Source organism: Ovis canadensis, chromosome 25, assembly GCF_042477335.2.
Source record: "Ovis canadensis isolate MfBH-ARS-UI-01 breed Bighorn chromosome 25, ARS-UI_OviCan_v2, whole genome shotgun sequence".
NCBI classification, from domain to species: Eukaryota; Metazoa; Chordata; class Mammalia; order Artiodactyla; family Bovidae; genus Ovis; species Ovis canadensis.
This window is the reverse complement of record NC_091269.1, coordinates 42,209,272-42,230,958: the sequence shown is the minus strand read 5'-3', so window position 1 is coordinate 42,230,958 and position 21,687 is coordinate 42,209,272. Positions and strand designations below refer to the sequence as shown.

The 21,687-nt window shown below is 39.1% G+C and overlaps 1 protein-coding gene across 1 annotated transcript in view; it reads right to left on the bottom strand.

Moving 5' to 3' along the window:
* MYPN (myopalladin) overlaps window positions 1-21,687 on the bottom strand; it is a 93,316-nt gene that overhangs the window by 37,412 nt on the left and 34,217 nt on the right. The window contains exons 6-10 of the mRNA XM_069571807.1: window positions 20,597-20,668; window positions 12,447-12,588; window positions 10,580-10,603; window positions 7,585-7,701; window positions 6,455-6,824 (exon numbers count right to left, since the gene is read on the bottom strand). Of these exons, the coding sequence (XP_069427908.1) occupies window positions 6,455-6,824; window positions 7,585-7,701; window positions 10,580-10,603; window positions 12,447-12,588; window positions 20,597-20,668 (725 nt within the window). The remainder of the gene's footprint in view (window positions 1-6,454; window positions 6,825-7,584; window positions 7,702-10,579; window positions 10,604-12,446; window positions 12,589-20,596; window positions 20,669-21,687) is intronic.

The following is a 21,687-nucleotide window of genomic DNA, read 5'->3' as shown; positions in this document are numbered from 1 at the left end:
TTCAATTTGCTTATTCATTACAACAGGGAAAGGTGTCAATTCTAGTAGTCAACAAGCTTTTATTGAATCTTCTGTATGTTTACTTTGCTAGGTGCTATAGGATATACAAATATGCCTCAGATAGTGTGAACTATTCAGGGCTTAAAAAAATCTTTCTATATATGCATGTAACACAAATAATGAGTGGTTATTTACAGATAACATATTTGTTGTTGTCATTCAACTTAGTTATAGAATTTACTATTTAATAATGATACACATTGCAGTGAAAGAAGAAAGGAAAAGTTAATTACAAAGTATACAAAACCCTGAGCAACCTCTCTAATTCAAAATAACAGCCTATCATAAACTGCTATACGCTCAGCTGTTCCCATCTTGTTGCTCTGAGGATTTCTGAAATCAGGGTTATACCAAAGCTTTCTTTCTGTAGATTATCAACTCTCTCGGGTTATCTGAAAATATCTTTTCTTTTGTCACAACTTAATTAAAGCTTAATGCTCAAGAATATGGCCTCTGCAGAAAGACTTAGATCCTAATCCTGGCTCTGCCACTGATTATGTGTGTGGTTCTGGGTGGTTTCTAGGTTTTTTCAACCCCGATTTCTTCATAAGTAAAAAAGGAGTAAATAATTTCTCTTCACATTGTTGTGAGAATTGGTAGATGAATCACCTAAATCAGTTGAGTGATCAACAAATTGTGGCTATTAAAATTTTCAGTTTCTGAACTACAGATACCAGTTTTAAGATTTGTAAGAATGAACATGGGTTTCAAAAATGTTAAGGTTGCTTCTTATTGTGGTTCTGGAATATGAAAGAATTTCTTAGGGATCTTAAGTGGTTGAGATAAAATGTCAAGGCTTCATGACAAGCACTGCAGAACAAACTTGGGCTATTGTATCAAGTACCTTTGAAAGCAGTTTTGGTGACAACAATTGGGGCGGTGTGATCTGGAGCCAGCTCTCATTGGCTCTGGAGAGAAGATTGTGCATACCTCATCCCAATTCCCAGTTCAATGATCTTTCTTTAGTAACTTGAAATCATCCCTGGTGGGAGAAAATTGGCAAGTGCTGCAAGTCAGGGGTTCCCTGCCTCTGTTGGTAATTGAAACATTTGGTGATTAAGATAACTAATTCTGGGTAAATATGTCCCTGCAATCAGATTTAGCTGTGGTTTTGGCAGTGGTAATCATGTTGGCTGTGCAGAGAGCATAAAAGGCAAACAAACCTCACTAATTTAGGCACCACTGGCTAGAGAGTCAATTGGCCTGGGAAAGGATCCAGGCATAGTTTTTAAGTGTAGGTGAATTGTTCTTAAACTTCAGCGAGCTTCAGAATCCTCTGTTGGGCTTGTTAAAAAGATAGATTTCTGGGTCCCACCCCCAGGGCTTCTGGTTCAGTAGGTCCTAGTGGAATACTAGAGCCTGTATTTCTATCAGGCCCCAAGGGGACGCCAGTGCTTTGAATAGCAGGCCTCTAGGTGATTCTTGCCTGCATCCAAGACTGAGAACCACTGCTCTAGAGAAACACTTGTCCCCAAAGCATACGTTTTCCCAGTACATTCTCATTTTGTCTCTGACATTTTATCCACTTTAAATGTTTATTCTTGTTTTTCTGGCCATGGAGGAATGTGTGTATGGGGCTGGGTGGGGTGACAAAGGGTTGTAAGTCAGGTTTACCAACTTTTACACTTGTAGTTTCCAACTGGCTATACCTAAGAATAATCTGTGGAGAGATTATGATTCGGCTGGGGTGCAAGGCATAAATATTTTTCAGAAGCCCTACATTTTATTCTAGGGTGTAGCCAGGATGAAGAATCACTTCTTTAGATAGCTTAATATTCAAGCTGAAATTTTCAAAGTCTAAATTATCTAGGTTTTGATGATAGTGTTTAAAAATTACAGCTTCCCTTTGCAGTTTTAAGATCTATAAGAATTCTATTTTCTATATGAATGGCAAATTGAAGAACAAGCAGAAAATGGTATCCTCAAGACTGCTGAGTCAATATGTAAAACCTAAAAGATTAACATCAATAAGGTTAAAACCAGTAAGAAAGTGTGTAAGCATGTGGATTCACAAAGGGAGTATGTGTATGAGAGAGAGAGAGGGAAGAAGAAAAAGTGGAGGAAGCGGGGAGCATCCACGCGCATATTCTTGTCTCTAATACAAAAGTTAAGGAAGGCAAAACATATTAAAGAATTATATAGTGCTGAGGACTGGAGTTTTAGAGGGCGTCACTACATAACTTAGTAGAATTTTTATATTCATTGAAAATTTCATGTGGTAGCTACTGCTGGCTGGCTACTTAATTCTCTCCTTTGTGAAGGGATTGGTTTTACTCCTGGAGCCAACCTGTGCGGCCAAAGACTACACTTCCCAGCTTCCTTTATTGTTAGTATGCCATGTGACTAAGTTCTGGCCAGTGAAATATAAGCAGATGATTTGGAGTGAGTCCTTAGAAGACTCCTTTAAAAGACCGTAATATCACGACTTCTACCCATTTGTTCTTTCTGATGCTTGAAATGCAGATGTGATGACTAGACCACCATCATCCATCTTGGACCATGAGGGTTCTTGGAGAAGAAGCCAGTGCTAAAGTGGCAGAGCAGAAGATAAAAGACTGGCTTCTTAATGACTACAGAGCCCTGATAACAGTCCCAGCAGCCCCTCTAATTCCTTTATTTCATAGAAAAATAAACCCTCATGTATTTAACTCACTGTTACTTTGGACTTTCTGCAACATGAAAGTAAATCTAATAGTAAGAGGAGGCTCTACAAAATGGCAAATGGATTGTCTGGGGTTACCGGTACCCACGACTTGTTTCTCTGAGAACTGCCTTCGCACACAGTTGTGATTTGACCCATTTGACTCTTCTTCCCTGTAAACCTAAATCCTCTGCACCTGGCAAGGATGGGCTAATTGGTATTTGGAATGGAGCTGCTGAGAACGATGTAGTCAGCAGTGAAAAGAAAGTGAAAGTCCCTCAGTGGTGTCCAACTCTTTGAGACCCCATGGACTATAGAGTCCATGGAATTCTCTAGGCCAGAATACTGGAGTGGATAACCTTTCCATTCTCTAGGGGATCTTCCCAACGTCCCAGGATTGAACCCAGGTTTCCTGCATTGCAGGCAGATTCTTTACCAGCTGAGCCACAAGGGAAGCCTAGTTAACAGTGGAACTTGACACAAATCATGAAAGGACATGTCATTATGGGCCAGATATGAGTTGATGAGGCTTCTAAGAGAGAAGAGTGGAGAGGATATGCAAAGAGGAAGCAAGGGGCTGCTCAGGACGGAGCATGAACACCAGATAGAAACCCAACTGACCATGTATGTGATCCTAGCTCCTAATGAGAGAGTCAGTTCCTAGGCAGGTTGATAAGTCCAGGGTCCCTGAGGAGGAGAGAGAGGGATCTGGGGCTCTTGAGGAGGAGATAAGGGTCTGGAATTTTCAAGGAGGAAAAAGGGACAAATGTCTTTTTTTTTTCCTCTACATTCCTTAGTTTTAGTCTCATAAAATATTTGTTTCTTTAAGCCCAGAACTGATGATTACACAACAAAGGACTCAGTTTAAACTCTGTACTAAGAATTATATAACAACAATGTATCCTGTTTGAGGACAGTTTCTCCTTGAAAACCTTCTGACTAATCCTGTTATTTTAGAATGTTTATTATGGGACTGGGTCTGGTAAGATCTTTCTATTGTTAGTTCTAATCCTGTCATCTTAAAAAGTAAATTGTGGGAGTGGGCCTAGTAAGATCTTTACAACTTTGAGACATTCTTTTGATTTACTATAATAACCAATTGAAAAAGTATATAACTCCTTTGCTAACACTAGCGAGGGGGGCACTCACATCTCCCATCTGATGTCTATGTCAGAAGCTTTCTCTGTCCCTTTTTCACTTTAATAAAACTCTGCTACACGAAAGCTCTTGAGTGATCAAACCTGGTCCCTGGTCCCAAAGCTAAATCTTCTTTGGAGATCACGAATCCGACATTGTTCACCGTAAGCTATCACTAGCTCCCTACTCTCCTTCTCTGTACAAGGCCTGGCTGTGTTTTGTTTCGCATTCCTGCTTATATCCCTACAATAACCTCTTCCCTTCTTTTTACTTCAAGTAATTCCTGTTTCCTGTGACTGGCAGAACTTTGAGGGGACAGAAGTTTAATTTATATGCAGAGTACATCATGAGAAACACTGGGCTGGATGAAGCACAAGCTGGAATCAAGATTACAGGGAGAAATATCAATAACCTCAGATATGCAGATGACACCACCCTTATGGCAGAAAGTGAAGAGCCACTAAAGAACATCTTGATGAAAGTGAAAGAGGAGAGTACAAAAAGTTGGCTTAAAGCTCAACATTCAGAATACTAAGATCATGGCATCCTGTCCCATCAATTCATGCCAAATAGATGGGGAAACAGTGGAAACAGTGACAGACTATTTTGGGGGCCCCCCAAATCACTGTAGATGGTGACTGCAGCTGTAAAATTAAAAGACATTTGCTCCTTGGAAGAAAAGCTATGACCAACCTAGACAACCTATTAAAAAGCAGAGACGTTACTTTGCCAACAAATGTCCGTCTAGTCAAAACTGTGGTTTCTCCAGTAGTCATGTATGGATGTGAGAGTTGGACTATAAAGAAAGCTGAGAGCTGAAGAATTGATGCTTTTGAATTGTGGTGTTGGAGAAGACTCTTGAGAGTCCCTCGGACTGAAAGGAGATCCAACCAGTCCATCCTAAAGGAAATCAATCCTGAATGTTCATTGGAGGGACTGAGGCTGAGGCTGAAACTCCAATACTTTGGCCACCTGATGGGAAGAACTGACTCATTTGAAAAGACCCTGATGCTGGGAAAGATTGAAGGCGGGTGGAGAAGGGGACAACAGAGGATACGATGGTTGGATGGCATCACTGACTCAATGGACATGAGTTTGAGTAAATACTGGGAGTTGGTGATGGACAGGGAGGCCTGGTATGCTACAGTCCATGGGGTCACAAAGAGTCAGACAAGACTGAGTGACTGAACTGAAGTATTTCTGGGTGTGACTTGTATGTTTTGTAACATTTAATTTTATGCCCAGAATTTGTGTGGTAGGGAGAAAAATATAAAACTAAGCAACATGACCTGCTTCCAGTGAGTACCTTGTGATCAGCACCAAGGAACACATGATGGGAGTCCTATTACTATAAATTTCATTGTTGATATTTAAAGGTCTATGTAGTTATCAATGTAATTTTTATCACTTTGATGTGTGGATCAAACAGAACGTAATAGTACTATCACGTTCAATGTTTGCTTTACTATGAATGCACATTAAATATTGCAACAGGACGCTGATGGAAGCTCTGAAGAGGGTTTGGGCCACAAGTGCATCAAATTCAGAGGTGACTGAATTTTTATGACTTCTTTCATCCCATTACATTTATATGAAGCCTACTGTGGTTACCACAGCATATCTAGCCATATCAAGGAACTATCTAAAAAACAGTTGATATCTTTTCTATAATGAGTATAAAAACTTAAGCTGAAGTAGAAATGGGAAATAAAGATGAAATTATAGGCTGTAAAGATTATTAGACCTAAGAAAGGGCTTTGTAAGAATGGTATAGAGGTGGGAGGAATGTTCAAGTGGGGCGGCCCCTAGGATCTGTGTATACCTATGGCTGATTCATGTTGATGTACGGCAGAAACCAATACAAAAATTATAAAGCAATTATCCTTCAGTTAAAAATAAATTAATTGAAAAAACAGACCAATAGACACAAAGATATTTATAAGAGCCCAGAAGTGGCAAATTTGGGTTTTAAAATCCAGGCAGTTTTAGCACAGGGAACTATATTCAATATTTTGTAATAACCTACAAGAAAAAAGAATCTGAAAAGGAATACATATGTATAACTAAATCACTTTGCTGTACATCAGAAACTAGCACAACATTGTAAATCAACTATATCTGAATTTTTTTTAAAAAGGAAAAAATTCAGGTGCAAAAAATACTGAAGGAAGTGGAGCGACTTCCCTGACAGTACAGAGGTTAAGACTATGCTTCCACTTTAGGGGACACAGTTGGATCTTTGGTTGGGGAATTAAGATTGTGCAAGCTGCTCAGTGTAGCCAAAAGGTAAAATGGCTCAAGAAGCTGAGTCAAAAAAGCTTTATTAAAACAGAAAAGTGCAGAAGTGCTTCACCTGAAAAAACTCAAAAAAATCTAGTATAGGACAAATATCTTTTTGAGCCAGTTTAGATGTAACATTTCTTGGAAGTAGAATATGAATAGTAAGGATGATAGTAATAGCACATTTACACTGATGTAAGGATATATGATCTGCAAAGCATTTAATGTGTGTTTTCTCATTTCATAATTCTCCTTTTCAGCTTCATCATTTTTAAGAAGGGCAGACTCAGAGAAGGTCACAGGCACTCTTGGTTATCCATTCTAATTTTTACTTACAGTTTGGGCTTGGCCAGAACTGGAGGGGGCTCTTTGACGGGTGAGGAAGGCTCAGAGATTTTTGCTGACTGTCCATTGAATCTCTCCTGGAAGGAATCTGGCCTGGTCTGGTGGGCGGTCACCATGCCACCCTCAGAGGATTCTTCGCTTCCTTTGTCATCTTCAGGCAGGTTGAAGTGCACACGGAGCCCGATCCTTGAGCTGGACCGGGGCTCATTGTGGTTCACCAGGACCCCTTCCAGTTTGGGTTTAGGGGGTTGTTCCACAGGAGGCTCTGGGTTGGGTGGGGATGTCTGTTGCTCAATAAGAGCCAGGTTGGTGGTGGAATTGGCTGAGTGAAGAGACCCATTGTTTCTGAGATCTTCATTTCCTGAAAGGATAACAGGACCTGAGCCATTAGCCTTACTCAACAAGACTGAGAAAGGACTGTAAACCTGAGTTGGGGCAGGAATCCAACTTAGGTGAATGTGCTAATAAAAGATGCTTGTCAAAAACAGAAAACACAATCTGAGGCATTAAAGAATGGTAAGGATACAGGGGGAAAAAACTCAAAAAAATCTAAGTAGCATTTTGGAAAGAATTTTAGTAGTCTGTGTAAGACCAAGGAGATGTTTTCTTAGGGAATATAATAAATAACAGCAGGATGACTGAGATGGTGGAGATAAATGCGATAAGAAATTAGAAATTGAATTCTGTTCAGGAACACTTTCCTCAATAATTCAAAAACATTTTAGGAGAGCCACACTAGCTTCATATAAAAAGCAGTAAGAAAGGGTAAAGTATACTCTTCATACTCATATTCAAAATCATAGTCTAAATCAATGGTTTGGCACCAGGGACTGGTTTTGTGGAAAACAATTTTTCCATGGACTGGGGTTGGGAAGGTTGGTTTCAGGATGATTCATTCAAGTGCACTACATTTATTATGCCGCTGCCGATCTGACAGGAAGTGGAACTCAAACAGTAAAGTGAGATGGGGAGCAGCTGTAAATACAGCGGAAGCTTCACTTGCTCACCTGCCACTCACCTCCTGCTGTGTGGCCTAGTTCCTAACAGGCCATGGACTGGTACTGACTTGGGGGTTAGGGAATCCCTGGTCTAGACGGTTACGGCATTGAAAGAATCCTTACCTCTCACATCTAGCTGGGCAATGCTTGACACTGTGCCATACTTGTTGCTTGCAGTACATGTGAAGCACCCAGAGTCTTCTGCAAATACCTCAGCAATGACCAAAGTACAGATCTCCTCTAAAGCCAATAAAGCAGAGATGGTTACTGACTTTTTATGGAAATGGAATTATGGAATTTTCTGATGTTAGATAGTGATTCTATAAAAGTCAATAGAAGAAGATGATTATATCGTTTGAAAATAATTAGTCCAATTATTTGATTGAATTGACTGGTTAGCAGACCAAATGAGCCAAAGGATGTAAAATGAATAACTCCATGCAGACAGTCAGCAAGAGAATTTAATAATAATATAATACAGATTATGGATTCATAAATATTATGTTTTTATGTCATCAGTCCAGAAAACAAAAGTAGAACCAAGAAACAATAAGCTTAAAATCACAAAAACAAAGGATTTAAAGCAAAAGGAGGCTATAGCTGATTCATGCTGATATATAGCAGAAACCAACACAATATTGTAAAGCAATTATCCTTCAATTAAAATTAAATAAATTTTTTTAAAAAGCAAGAGGAGTTCTGTGTGAACTAAAAGGATTGAAAAAAATGATTTTTAAACCCACATCTCACTATTTCCATGGAGAACTATTTTCTTCTTTTTTTGTGACCTATTCTGTGGGGAACTTTTGTCATGAGGTAATTTTAAATGAAGGCCATAATTTAAAACTGGACAGTAAATATTTTGCTTAGCTACTAGTAATTAGTCGGTAGAGCAACTTAGAATTCTGGGTGAAAGAAAAGTGAAATGCACAGTTTCTTTTGTGATGCTATGATAATTCTTTTAAGATTACTCCAATACAGAGCATGAACCCCCTTTGAGTAACTGCTGAAACGATTCCCAGATAGAATCATATGATTACAGCCTTAAATTATTATAGTTAGGTGTTCCTTGGCAACTAATGAAGTGAGATATAAGATGGTAACATAAACCTCCAGTTATCACTCAGTAGAACTGACATTAAAAACAAAATTAACAAAAGCAAAGTTGTATTAGAAACTTGGCGTCTCAGTGTTTCGTGATAACTGGATTGAATTAGCTGCACAACTTCTAGGAGAACCGGACAGGAGGCCATGGCAGACAGTGCTGAGTACCTGCTCAGTTAACTCTTCGTCTTCCTTACTCCTTATGAATAGAATCCTGGCTTTGTCTACCCTCACTGAAGTGACCATAGGCTTCAAGGCAGACTGGCGTCTCAGCCTTGGTTGGTGAATTGTGATTGGTCATGCTAACCAGTCATGCTAACTCTGTTCTTGCTTAGATGGTGGCATGTGACGCACAATTTTGATCAATAAGATATTAGGGGAAGTATCCTGGGGAGTTTCTGGGAAAGTTTTCTTTGCTCTTTAAAAGGAATAACAGAGAGCAGTATTCCCTATTTTTGCCTCTGGACATTGTCATCTGCATGTAATACCCAGAACTGTGGCTGCTGTTTTGGGTATATTAGTAGAGCCAGCTTAAGAGGATACTCTGAAAGTGACAGAATGAGGGGAGGAAAAAAGCTTGGTCCTCGATGATCTGAGATGCAAAATTAAGCAGTCTCAAGACTGCCATTTCTTAGGGCATTTTGCAATGTGACAAGATAGATTTTTCTTGTTGCTTAAGCCACGTTTGGTTAGGTTTTCTTTGCTTGCTGCCCAAAGAATCTTAAATGATGGAGAGGCGAAGTTTGGTTTTTGGTACCTCTCTGTCCTTTTTCTGAGGCTTATGCTTCCTTCTCTCTGTTCCCCTTCCCAAACATTTGCTCTCTCAGCTTTCAGGAACCTGCATTCAGAAAATGATCTGATAAATTTATTCAGACTACACTATACCTGCCTGATAAAATATTCTGTCTCCAAAGGGTATTTGTATTATACAAGGTGGAAGGAAGAACTCTCTGGACATGAAATTTTAGATTGTGGAGCTTGAGCTTAGTTTTGGACATGGACCTCTATAGAGTAACTCTGAAATTATTTTGTGTATGAGACTACCTAGTGAAAAAGCTTGTTCTGGTTGAAAGTATCAAAAGACTGAAATATTTTCAAGGGGAAAAATGCTTCTCCACTGCAAACAATGCTTAGTGTAAGACCACTGTGGTCTTTACTGTATCCCCAAGGGCCTACTTACTGCATAATCCAAGGTTATGCAACATGGATTATTGTTGTTCAGTTGCTAAGTCATGTCTGATTCTTTGCGACCCCGTGGACTGCAGCATACCAGGCTCCCCTGTCCTTCACTGTCTCCCGGAGTTTGCTCAGATTCATGTCCATTGAGTTGGTGATTCTGTCTAACCATCTCATGCTCTGCCACCCCTTTCTGTTCAGTGTCTGTATTAGGAATGCTTTCCCATTCAGTTTTTGGGAGAAAGAATTATAATAATGAAATTCCAAGCCATGATTCTTACCCATGGACACAAATACAATCTTATTTTTCAGGGTGATCACAGAGAGGACATTCAGATGTTTACGCTGTGGTTTGTGAATGACTTGTATTTTCTAGAGGTAAGAGCTTCTGTGTCATCTTAATATCCTCCCAACCTAATCTAATAACACCACTAACATTGTATTGATTCTGAGTTGATTCTGTGAATTTCAAAATCTGATGCATAACTTTTGAGTAACATAGGCTGTAGAACTGGAATTGGTCTAGCATCATGGAAATTGCTCAGCCCAGGTGAAGGAAATCATAAGTAGGAAAATATTCCTAAGAATATTCCTTAGAGGGAAAATATTCCTAAGAAACATTCCTCAACAACCCAGAACTAACTGTATTCACAATAGGTATTGAATATATATTTCAGATTTGTACATGCTCCTCGTTTCCTTCTCCTTCAGTAATAGCTAGAGTCAGCTTCGATCTTCTTCCTAAAACTTTTTTTTCTTGACACCAGTATAACTGCAATATGTTTTACATATTTCAAATCACTGATCACATGAAAATGAAAGTTAAAATGATCTTTACCTGGCTCTGCCATGGACCGAGGTTCTAAAAGGAAAAAAAATTAAAAGATTCTGAGCATTCATTTTACTGAGAGGTGATATTTTCATCAGAAGCTTCCCACTGAATTTCACAATTTTTTTCTGCATACTCATGAGCAATTTGACTAAGCTAATCTGTAAATGTTAAGCAAAATGACCTAAGTACCAATGACCTTAATGGGGACAGGATATTTACCATAGAAGAACAGCAAGAGAGAACTGCTGCTACTTAAATGATGTGGCTGCATCTTGGGACATACCTGGGTTCCACTTGAGACATGCAAACCTTAGGTTGGGAAAACTTCCTGAATTAGCTGGTATTCAGGATGCTTTATTTTTATTGTTTTCATTCAGCCTGACCTGAAAAATTTTGTGAAGACTGAGAGATCATTCTTGGCTTTGGGCTATCACATCTTGATATAATGTAGAATATACCTCCTGCCCTAAGGTTTCTAATATTAAGAGCCTCAGGATAGATGACAGGTTCCTCAAGAGCAGTTTTTATTTTAAAATTCTTTGGCATTTCTGAAAGTGCCTGATTGGTACTTAAAACAGGTGCTCAACTAATGTTTATGGAATTGCACTCACGCAGAACAGTCTTTAACACTGATAAAACTAGTGAGGGTTTTTCTTTTTTTTCTCAGCTTAAATGGTATTCAGAATATTCTTGTTGCTGTTGCTGCTGCTGTTAAACCTGATAGTAATTTGATTCATATATCTAATCTATTTTGTGATAGACAGGAAAAAAATGAACAAATTTCAGCATATTTATGACTGAAATGTATCAAGCTGAAAGCACTGCATGACAAGAAAAGAAGAATTAACCACTTGGATACACACACACACATATATATTTATTACAATAAAAAATAAAACCCAAATAAATAACGAACAAATGATATGAATAGGTATTTAAAAAAATAAATTTAAAGACCTAATAAATATGAAAAAGAAGTTCCGTCCCACATCTAATTAGTGAAGTGCAGATTAAAACAGGTGTTCTCATTTTGGACCTATAAAATTAGTGAAGATTAAAAAATATTTAATGTCCATTGTTAATGAAGGTATTAAGACAAAGGGATTTCCCATGTATTTCTGGTTGTAGTAGAATGTAACTGGAACAGCATGTGTCCCAGTTCGGCTGGGACAGATATCTGGTTTATTCCTGCAATCTCTGAATAATGATTAAGAGTACCTTCTTTTACTCTCCAAAATTGGGTGATCAATTATATGATCATTGTAAATTCAGTTCAACCTTTTTGGAGGGCACTATGGCAATTTATATTAAAAGCTTAAAAATTGTCAACTTACAATAATAATTCTGCTCAAATTTATTCATAGATATTCTCTGTTAACATGCTTTGAGATATAGTTTATAATAGTAAAAATTTTTGGACATTCTACATTTTCAACAATAGGTGATTAAGTAAATATGAAATTGAATTGATTTATTTTTAAAGGTAAAAAAGATCTGTATTAATATGGAAAGATATTCATGAAATATTGAGTGAAAAATCAATTTACAAAAAATCATTTATTTTTACTTAAAAAACATGCATGTTCAAGAGGGAGGGGACATATATCTGGACTTATGTCTGGTTCATGTTGATGTTTGACAGAAAAGAACACAATTCTGTAAGCAATTTTTCTTCAATTAAAAAAAAATACATGGAAAAAGTTTTGGAGAATGTACACCAAAATATTAACAGGGCTTAGTTTGATGGATTATGATTATAAGTGATTTTTATTTTATTTTTATTACATTTTAATTCACTGTTAAGTTATAAAAATAATGTAAACAATAAATTTCTAAAAATTATTTAAAAAATAATTTAAAAGCATTGACTTACTTTTCTGTAAAATTCTAAAATCTGGAGAATCTTCTATCAAGGTCCCTTCTCTATACCACTCAACTTTAGGAGATGGGGCTCCTTTTACTCTGCATTCAAAGACAACTAGCTGACCCTCAGAGGCTGATAAATTTTGTAACATCTGTAATGAGAAGAATATTGTTAGAACCAAAAAGTATCTATTTTTGGAATCTACTTCCAACCTAGACGGCATCTTAAAAAGCAGAGACATTACTTTGCCAACAAAGGTCCGTCTAGTCAAGGCTATGGTTTTTCCAGTGGTCATGTATGGATGTGAGAGTTGGGACTGTGAATGAAACTGAGTGCCGAAGAACTGATACTTTTGAACTGTGGTGTTGGAGAAGATTCCTGAGAGTCCCTTGGACTGCAAGGAGATCCAACCAGTCCATTGTAAAGGAGATCAGTCCTGGGTGTTCTTTGGAAGGAATGATGCTAAAGCTGAAACTCCAGTACTTTGGCCACCTCATGCGAAGAGTTGACTCATTGGAAAAGACCCTGATGCTGGGAGGGATTGGGGGCAGGAGGAAAAGGGGACGACAGAGGATGAGATGGCTGGATGGCATCACCAACTTGATGGACGTGTTTGAGTGAATTCCAGGAGTTGGTGATGGATAGGGAGGCCTGGCGTGCTGCAATTCATGGGTTCACAAAGAGTTGGACACGACTGAGCGACTGAACTGAACTGAACTTCCAGTGCTGAGTTTTCCAAAAAGGCACTATTGCTTCTGTGTTTGGGTTTTCTCCAAATCTTGTACATTTCCAGCAGCTTCAATTCGGTGGATATACATCAAATCTATTTTTAAAGACATACTCATCTGTGCCCATAGGATATGTTTTCCTCACTGTCTTCTTCCTTCTCTGTTGTAGAGCCAGACAAATACTAGGCAAAATGTTCTGAGGGTTTGCAAAAATACTAATTCTCAGTAAAGTCATTCTGCTTCCTTTGAGAAAATGCCCAAGTAGAGTTTGGTTTTCAGAAATAATAACAATTTTAAAAATTGCATAAACTTATATTGAGTATAAACTAGGTGTATTCGTTATGAAAGTAATGTATTTTGGGGGGCTTCCCTGGTGACTCAGTGGTAAAAGAATCTGCCTGGCAGTGCAGAAGGCCTGGGTTTCAATTCCCGGTCTGGGACGATCCCACATGCTGCAGAGCAACTAAGCCCGAGCGCCACAACTATTGAGCCTGTTCTCTACAGCCTGGGAGCCACGACTATTGAGGCTACCTGCTGCAACTACTGAAGCCCCAGCGTTCTAGAGTCTGTGCTCTGAAACAGGAGAAGCCACTACAATAAGAAGCCCCTGCGCCACAGCTAGAGAGTAGCCCTCACTTGCCATAACTGGAGAAAAGCCTGAACAGCAATAAAGACGCAGGGCAGCCAAAAAATAAATAAATAAAAACTTTTTTTTAAAAGAAAGTAATGTATTTTTCCACCTAAGAATGTTCCATGAGGTGGGAAATCTATTTTCTTGGCTTGCTTGTCAACTTTCTGTAGTCCTGGAAATTGATGTTTGTTCCACTATTTTGTTTTCTGTATGTGTTCTTTACAGTATAGCCTCAGAGTCTGTTGAGGCATATATAGAATGGCAATCTCTATATAATCATAATTGCCTGTGAAGTTTTGGGTCATGGTAAAATATGTCATAATTTTGTGAAGGCATCATTAAATGCTCTTCCAAACTTCCACCAAAAAAAAAGTTTACAAAAATCACTTTCAACTGTAAAATATCAGTCTATTCTGCAATAGACTCTATGGGAGAATAGAACTCACATTTTCCTTTCATAACTTGTCTTTCACTCATCATGATTTGTGAGCTTAAAGTCGCACATTCATTTGTGTTATTGGTACTTCATTTGATTGTGAAAAGCTCTGTTGGCATGTGTGTGGGCACATTTTTACCATAGGCTGAAAGATCACAAACATGGGAAAGGTTATGATTATCTTCCTCTACAAGCTCTATTAGCAATAAATAATTCGGGCTTTCCTATTATTACAATTTGGGGGTCTGCATTTAGGTATCGGCTCTTGCTTCAGAAGGGGGTAGGAGACTTGGATTTGATCCTTGGGTCAGGAAGATCCCCTGGAGTAGGAAATGGCAACCCACCCCAGTATTCTTGTCCGGAGAATCCCATGGACAGAGAAGCCTGGTGGGCTGCAGTACCTGGGATTGCCTAAGGTTGGACACTTTCACTTTACACTGAGCAACTTTCACTTTACGTTTCACTTTGGAGAAGGATGGACCAGAGTGTTTTTCGCTTTTGTTATTCACTCTGATAAATGTTTTATGATTGTTTGCAGCTCTTGTCTTAACAATATGTGGTATTTTGTGCATGGACCCATCATATTTACATCTGTCTAAGGAATAACAGGGTGAGGAGAACCACATGGCTTTAGCTACCATAGGAGATTTTTACCTGAGAAGGGTGTGTAAGTTGATATTGTGACTGCCAGGGGGCGCCACAGACAAAAGTTGGTGGGTTTGGGGTTTTTTTTGTTTTGTTTTGTTTTTTTTGTTTTGCATTCCCAAATTTGTTTGCAGAAGGAGTTCAGGATGGAATTTGCAGAGTGGTTTCTGAAGTAATGAGGAGCTATTTGATTAAAAACCTGGTTTTTCCTTGTCTACTCGCAAACAGTGGCTTCTAGTGACAAGAATATTTTCTATAAGTAGGGAACATCAATGAGTTTTGGATGCTCCTGGCAAGCTGGTGAATAAGCCCTTCACTTTGATATCTGAGCCAATTCTGTGCAAAAATGATAGTTTGGGATCCTATCGAAATCTTTAATGGCAATCAGACATCTCCCTGGGATTCATACATAATGAAGTCTCTTTTTCTTGAGGCAAAATAAATTAAAAAAAAAAAAGTAGCAGCTGCAGAAGGGATTGAATTTAAAAAGCATGGCGCATTTAAAGAATGAATGTGAGCAGGATGAGGTCAATCTCTTCACTCTGACCTGACCTGCAGTTCAGATATACGAACCAGGTCTCAGTCTGGCAGTGCTGTGTGTATGTGCTGTCGGCTCAGTAGTGTCAGACTCTGTGATGCTATGGCTCTTCTGTCCATGGGATTCTCCAGGCAAGAGGACTGGAGTGGGTTGCCGTTTCCTGCTCCAGGGGATCTTCCTGACCCAGGGACTGAACTTTTCTTTCTTATGTCTCCTAAACTGGCAGGAGGGTTCTTTACCACTAGGGCCACCTGGGAAGCCCCAGTCCCGCTTGCAGAAGGACCTCCTGGAGAGAATATGTTACTCATAGTTGCAACCAATGTTAGCTTGTTTTAAGTACTCACTTGACATTGAAAGCCAAGACCTGTGTTCTATTGGAGACAATAGCCAAGACACTTGAATTACTACAGTTATAGAATATGCCTGTTAAGTGTCTGTGATATGGGATGGAAGCTTGTTCCAGCGTGACACACCATCAATACTCAGTAAAGGAGTTGCCATGGGTCATCTTATAAGCCACTTAGAAAAGATTGTTGAAGGTCATGCTTTGAAGGACAATGATAGTTGTTATTGCTGAAAGCTGTGCTTTTCTACAAAAGTCTCATGACAAAAAATTGGCTCACATCACTGTCCAAATCAGTTACGCCATTTGAACGTTTTGTGAGTGGGGCCATGTTCAACACAGCAGCAGGTCTTAGGCTGTTACTACTGGCACATTGTATAAGACTTGATCATATTTACCTTGACTTCACTGAAGATGAATAAGACATGAAACATTTCCCGCAAGCAAAGATTAAGTTAGTCTTAACAAGGAACTGCAGATTTGAATTAAAGTCCCTATAATGAAAGGTCTACAACCTGCTGAGGTAAACAGTATCCAAAGTGCAAATCCGTCCTGTGTGTCATCACCGTACTGATCGTCCAGGAAGACATTCTTTGCGGGGTAATTGACAACACAGCCTTAAGAAGCATGCCTTCCACAGCCATTTGCTATTGGATTTTTTTTTCTCTGTTCCTCCTAAAGACACTCTGAAGCCACAAAGTGATGAAAGCAGCAACTCCTTCTTAGCCGAAATGGAAGTGATTCACCACAGAATAAATATTATTGGGTTCCTGCTTTGTACCAAGTGCTGTGTGCATGTGCTGTCAATGTGACTTGAAAGGACACAGTTCCTGCTCAGTAGATCCATACCCACAGATATAATGCAGGGACATCCTTGAGAAAAGGCATCTCCCTTACTGGTTGAAAAGATATCAGCTACAAGGTTCATATTGTCACTTTATTCTCTTTTTTAAATCTAGTGGCTGTTTTTGCACTTTGGGAGATGCTGGAAATGAATGCTATAGTGCCTTAGGCTGGAGTTGGATCAGAGCAGTTTTTATTGATAAAGAACCCTTTTTTGCTCCAAGATAGTCACGAGTGTCCAGTGCAACAATTGAGCCAGAGAAGTCTCTGGAATTGTCAGGTTGGGGAGAGGGGCCCATGTAATCTTCAGGAATCTAGAGCCAACCACCAGCCCAGTTATTTCAGGGCTTCCTGCCTCTGCTATTATATAATGAAGTGCCGTTCTTCAAATTTTCACTTCCCCTGCCCCTTTGCACTCTTCAAATTACTGCTGAAGCAGCTGGACCCAGTGCTGCTGCAGCCTTGAAAGCCCGCCCGAGCAGCTGCTGTTGGAGTGGGCGCAGTGACAGGAGTAAGATTCCAATTTGATCATCTACCTCCCATCATGCTCAAGGAGTGTGAGCACTGGTTTCCCCCCATAAACAGAGGGAAAGTGTTTTTGGTACAGTACAAAGGATAGAGGATAGTCTATCTCATAAAGTATTTAAAAATATAGCCATCCTTCAGAAGAGCTTATTTACAAAACAGAAACAGACTCACAGACTTGGAGAAAGAATTTTATGGTTACCAGGGGGAAAGAATGACGGAAAGGGCTAGTTAAGGAGTTTGGGATTGACCTGTACATACTGCTGTATTTAAAATGGGTAACCAACAAGGACCTATTGTATAGCACAGGGACCTCTCCTCAGTGTTATGTGACAGCCTGGATGGGAGGGGACTTTGGGGAAGAATGGATACATGTATATATATGGCTGAGTCCCTTTGCTGTCCACCTGAAACTATCACAACTTTGCTAATCAGCTATGAAAAGTGAAAGTGAAAGTCGCTCAGTCGTGGACTCCAGGCCAGAATACTGGAGTGGGTAGCCTTTCCCTTCTCCAAGGGATCTTCCCAACCCGGGGATGGAACCCAGGTCTTCTGCATTGCAGGCAGATTCTTTACCAATTGAGCTACAAGGGAAGCCCATACTATATTGAGCTATACTCCAATATAAAATTAAAAGGTTAAAAAAAGTTATCCTCTATAAGTAGAGCAATGAACTAGCATATGGGACCCCATACTTCTTTCAAATTCTACCACTGTTTTGCTGGGCATGCTCCTTTTCATTTTAACCTTCTCTAAACAGAAGATAATACCAGTACTTCCCCATCACCAAAGGAGGTAGAAGGGGTTAAATAAAACTTTGTCCTCAAATTGCTTGCCATTCTCTTCTTCAGGGGACCTTCCCAACCCACAGATTGAACCCAGGTCTTCTGAATTGCAGGCAGATGCTCTACTGTTTGAGCCACCAGGGAAGCCCCTTTAAAAAATGGCTTCATGACATTATTGGCAGAGAAATGCTTTGTTAGGCAGTATAGAAGTGAATCATAGGGACTGGAATGCCAGAAGTCCCTAAAGAAGTAAATAGAACAAGGAAAAACCCAAGCAAACATATGCCAATGATCGGTTATCACGGCTCACGCCACGTGGTTACCATCATCAGTGGCTCTGATTCAGAAATTTTCTAATGACACTGGCAGTGACGATGACCTCAATTCTGCCCTCGCTCATGGAAACTAACGCAAGCACACTGTTGCTGATAAGTCCCTCTGGAATCTGAGCCACAGGCTACGCTAGAGCCCTGCATCTGAACAGCCCTGATCCCATTTATGGAGACAAAACCACACTTTCCGAGGGCTGAGAAAGCCTCACGGAAGTTTGAGTCTCTGTGTTAGACATTGCTTTCCCACCACAGAGCTAACATTTTTGGAGATTTATCTGATAAACAGCATACACTGATGACTAATTCACTTTCTCATTTTTATTTATCAAAGGCATATATATCATCTGCAAATCAGAGCATCCAATTAGAGGGAGGTAATCAGTCACCACGCAAAAACAGCTAACTTGTGACTAACCTGTCCATGAAAATTAAATGTCAAAAATAGTTTTTAAAGTCTTATTAGGCTTTTGGGAATAATAAAGATAGTTCTGGACCTATTATAATCATGGTGGACTCCTATCTAGATATTAGAGATAGGCTTTAAGGTGCTTGGGAGAGATAGAAAAGTAAACCTTCTTATTATTGTGCTAAATGTTGTATCAGAGATATGTACCAGGTGATATAGATGCAGAGAAGTCAGCAGCCCCAAAGGATCGGAAAGTGTGGAGGGAGGTAAGAACACCTCTCTGCTGTCTGGTTGGGCAGATGGTAGTGAGGAGAAGAGTGGGAGGAGACTTCAGTTTGGGACAGAATAAATTATTCTGTGATTTCGTTACCTTTGAAGAATCAGCACTACCTGAAAAAGGTAGTGTTATGACAAATCGGCACGACAGAGTGTTCAGATTTCTCAGCATTTAAAGCTTTGTTTCCAGGCTAGGTGACTTAGCAGTGAACTAAGACAAATAGAGGTAGCTCTGTTAGGTACATCACACACACACACACACACACACACACACACACACACACACACTTAAAACTCTTCATTAAAGTCTGGTAGTCACCAAATCAGAACACATTGCTTTCCTGCTGCTAGTCTTTGAAAAGAGCAAAACTTAAATTCTGAAAGCAGGTTACAGGAAACATCTGAAAAATCGAGATGCATCTTGTTTCACATAAGAATGTTTGCTCACCTGATATGGTCATGGATAAACATGTCTCACTCAGACTCTGCTTAATTTTGGAAAACCATCTTGGATGAGCTTATATGGTAGAACTTGCCTTAAAACTGATGTTTCTGTGGAAGTTGTGAATTTAGCTCCTCCTTTAGGATCAGTACTTATTGGAAAAGACACTTTTTTTTTTTGGACACTTTTCTCTAATCCATGATTTCTCAACCCCAGGATTAACTGGCATTTTGGGTTGGATAATTCTTTGTTGTAGAAGGCTGTCATCTTGTGTATTACAGGATGTTTAGCAGTATCTCTGGATGCCAACTCCTGTTGTGAAAATCAAAAAGTGTCTCCAGACATTGTCAAATGTCCTTTGAGGAGCAAAATTAACTCTGATCGAAAACTATTGCTCTAAAACATACTTCTGAGAGGATAAGATCTCTCTGGGTTTAAGTTTGGTATTCATATAAAGAACAAATTATAAATCCAGGCATAAACTTCATTCATGTAGTCTTCATGATACCAAAACAAATTCAGTGTGACTCAGTTTTTCACCTTTCAATTTATTGTCCTGGGCAACATAAAAACAAAGTATGTTATATAAGAGAAAGAACAACAGACAGAAATGAGAGAACTTGTTTCTAGTCCTGATTCTACCAAGTTCTGTAACATTGGATACATTGTTTAATCTCTCTGCCTACCATTGTTTTGTTTTGTTTTGTTTTTTCATTTGTAAAGAAAGTTCCTGAGTAAAATTTCCAGTTCTAAAGACAAAGATTATGAGACTCAGAATTTGATGCCGCTACAATAGTTGAGTTGACACTATGGATTAGAAAAAGAAAGCTCTTTGTCTTTGAGTGACAAAGTCTGTATTAAGCCTTCTGAGAGCATGTAACTGCATCTCCCTGAGCACCAAAGACATCCAGAGAACACTGTGGAGTGCTTAGAAACCTTTTCACCTGACACGTAGGTGTGGCTACCGTGTTTAAAGCAGTAGGATGGCCATAGAGATCAGCATGGCGAAAGGGGATGGGGGCGACCTTTCCCTTATTACACAAACTGTTATTAGACATCTGCGACTTCAGGAGGCATGGTAACAGCTGCCACAAAAACCCAAACCCTGTAGTGTATTTATAAGAGAACAAAATCCTGAGATAAAATCAGTGAATCTTGGATCCTGCAACTTTGTTTGGGTATTGTGGTGTGTTTAAAGCCATGGCAGAAAGAAGTAACATTTTGATTACCTTTGTAAACACAGGAGCTGCAATGATAGGTTTTCCATCCAATCCTTGCAGATAGTTTGTAGGGCTCTGACACTGTTAGAAGGGAACCAAGAATAGATTCATCATTACTAGAATTATCAGGTAGGTAGGTAGATAGATGATAGATATGTATAACAAGCTAAAGAATTTGGTATATGAAATTAATCTAAAACCAAAGACATTTTCTATGTCATGATTCACAGACATCAAATTTTATGCTGAACTGATTGTATTACTATTTCTTCCTACATCACGGTGGCTGTAAATACATGCCACCCGTCACCAGCCCCTTACAAACAGAGCTAAGTAATGAACCTTAACGCCTTGTAGAGGTTCCATAGCCTCTTGAGGCTTCACAGATCACAGTTTGAAAACTACTGGATTAGAACTAAAATATGACCCCTCTGCATTACTAAATGGGTCAGATAAGTATGCTGAAGAAAATTTTAAAAAATTTTTTAACGTTTTAGGTCTTTATATACATCAATGTTTACATTTAAATATACAACCAACACATTACAAGTATGTTTATATTAATATGACTTCATATTTTAATGTATATGCATTGCTGTTCAATCACTAAGTTGTGTCTGACTCTTTGTGACTCCATGGACTGCAACACACCAGGCTTCCCTGTCCTTCGCTATCTCCTGGAGTTTGGAAAGATATGCATATAGATATGCAAAGAAAATGCCTGAAACTATCTGATAGAAAGTATTAATAGGAGGTACCTCTGAAGAGTGGGGGCAGAGAAGTAGAACATTGATTAAGTTTTTGCTTGGTATACTTTTTGTAATTTTTAAATGTTTTTACAATAAGTGTGTACTATCATCATCAGCATAATCAGCCTGAAGAATGAGAGACTTTAAGATTTTCTGAAAGTTATTTTAATGGTTACTGTATCTTAGAAAGTAGAATTTTTTATTTTTTAATAGCTCCATGCACTGAGGTTCATGAGAGTCCTGGGCCAGTGGGAGAGCTGGCAGCTCATTGTATATGTAATCCATGCCCTTCATAAAGCTGGGATATCAGAGACTAATTTGTTGAGTTTCTTTTCCTATGAAACTTGCCTA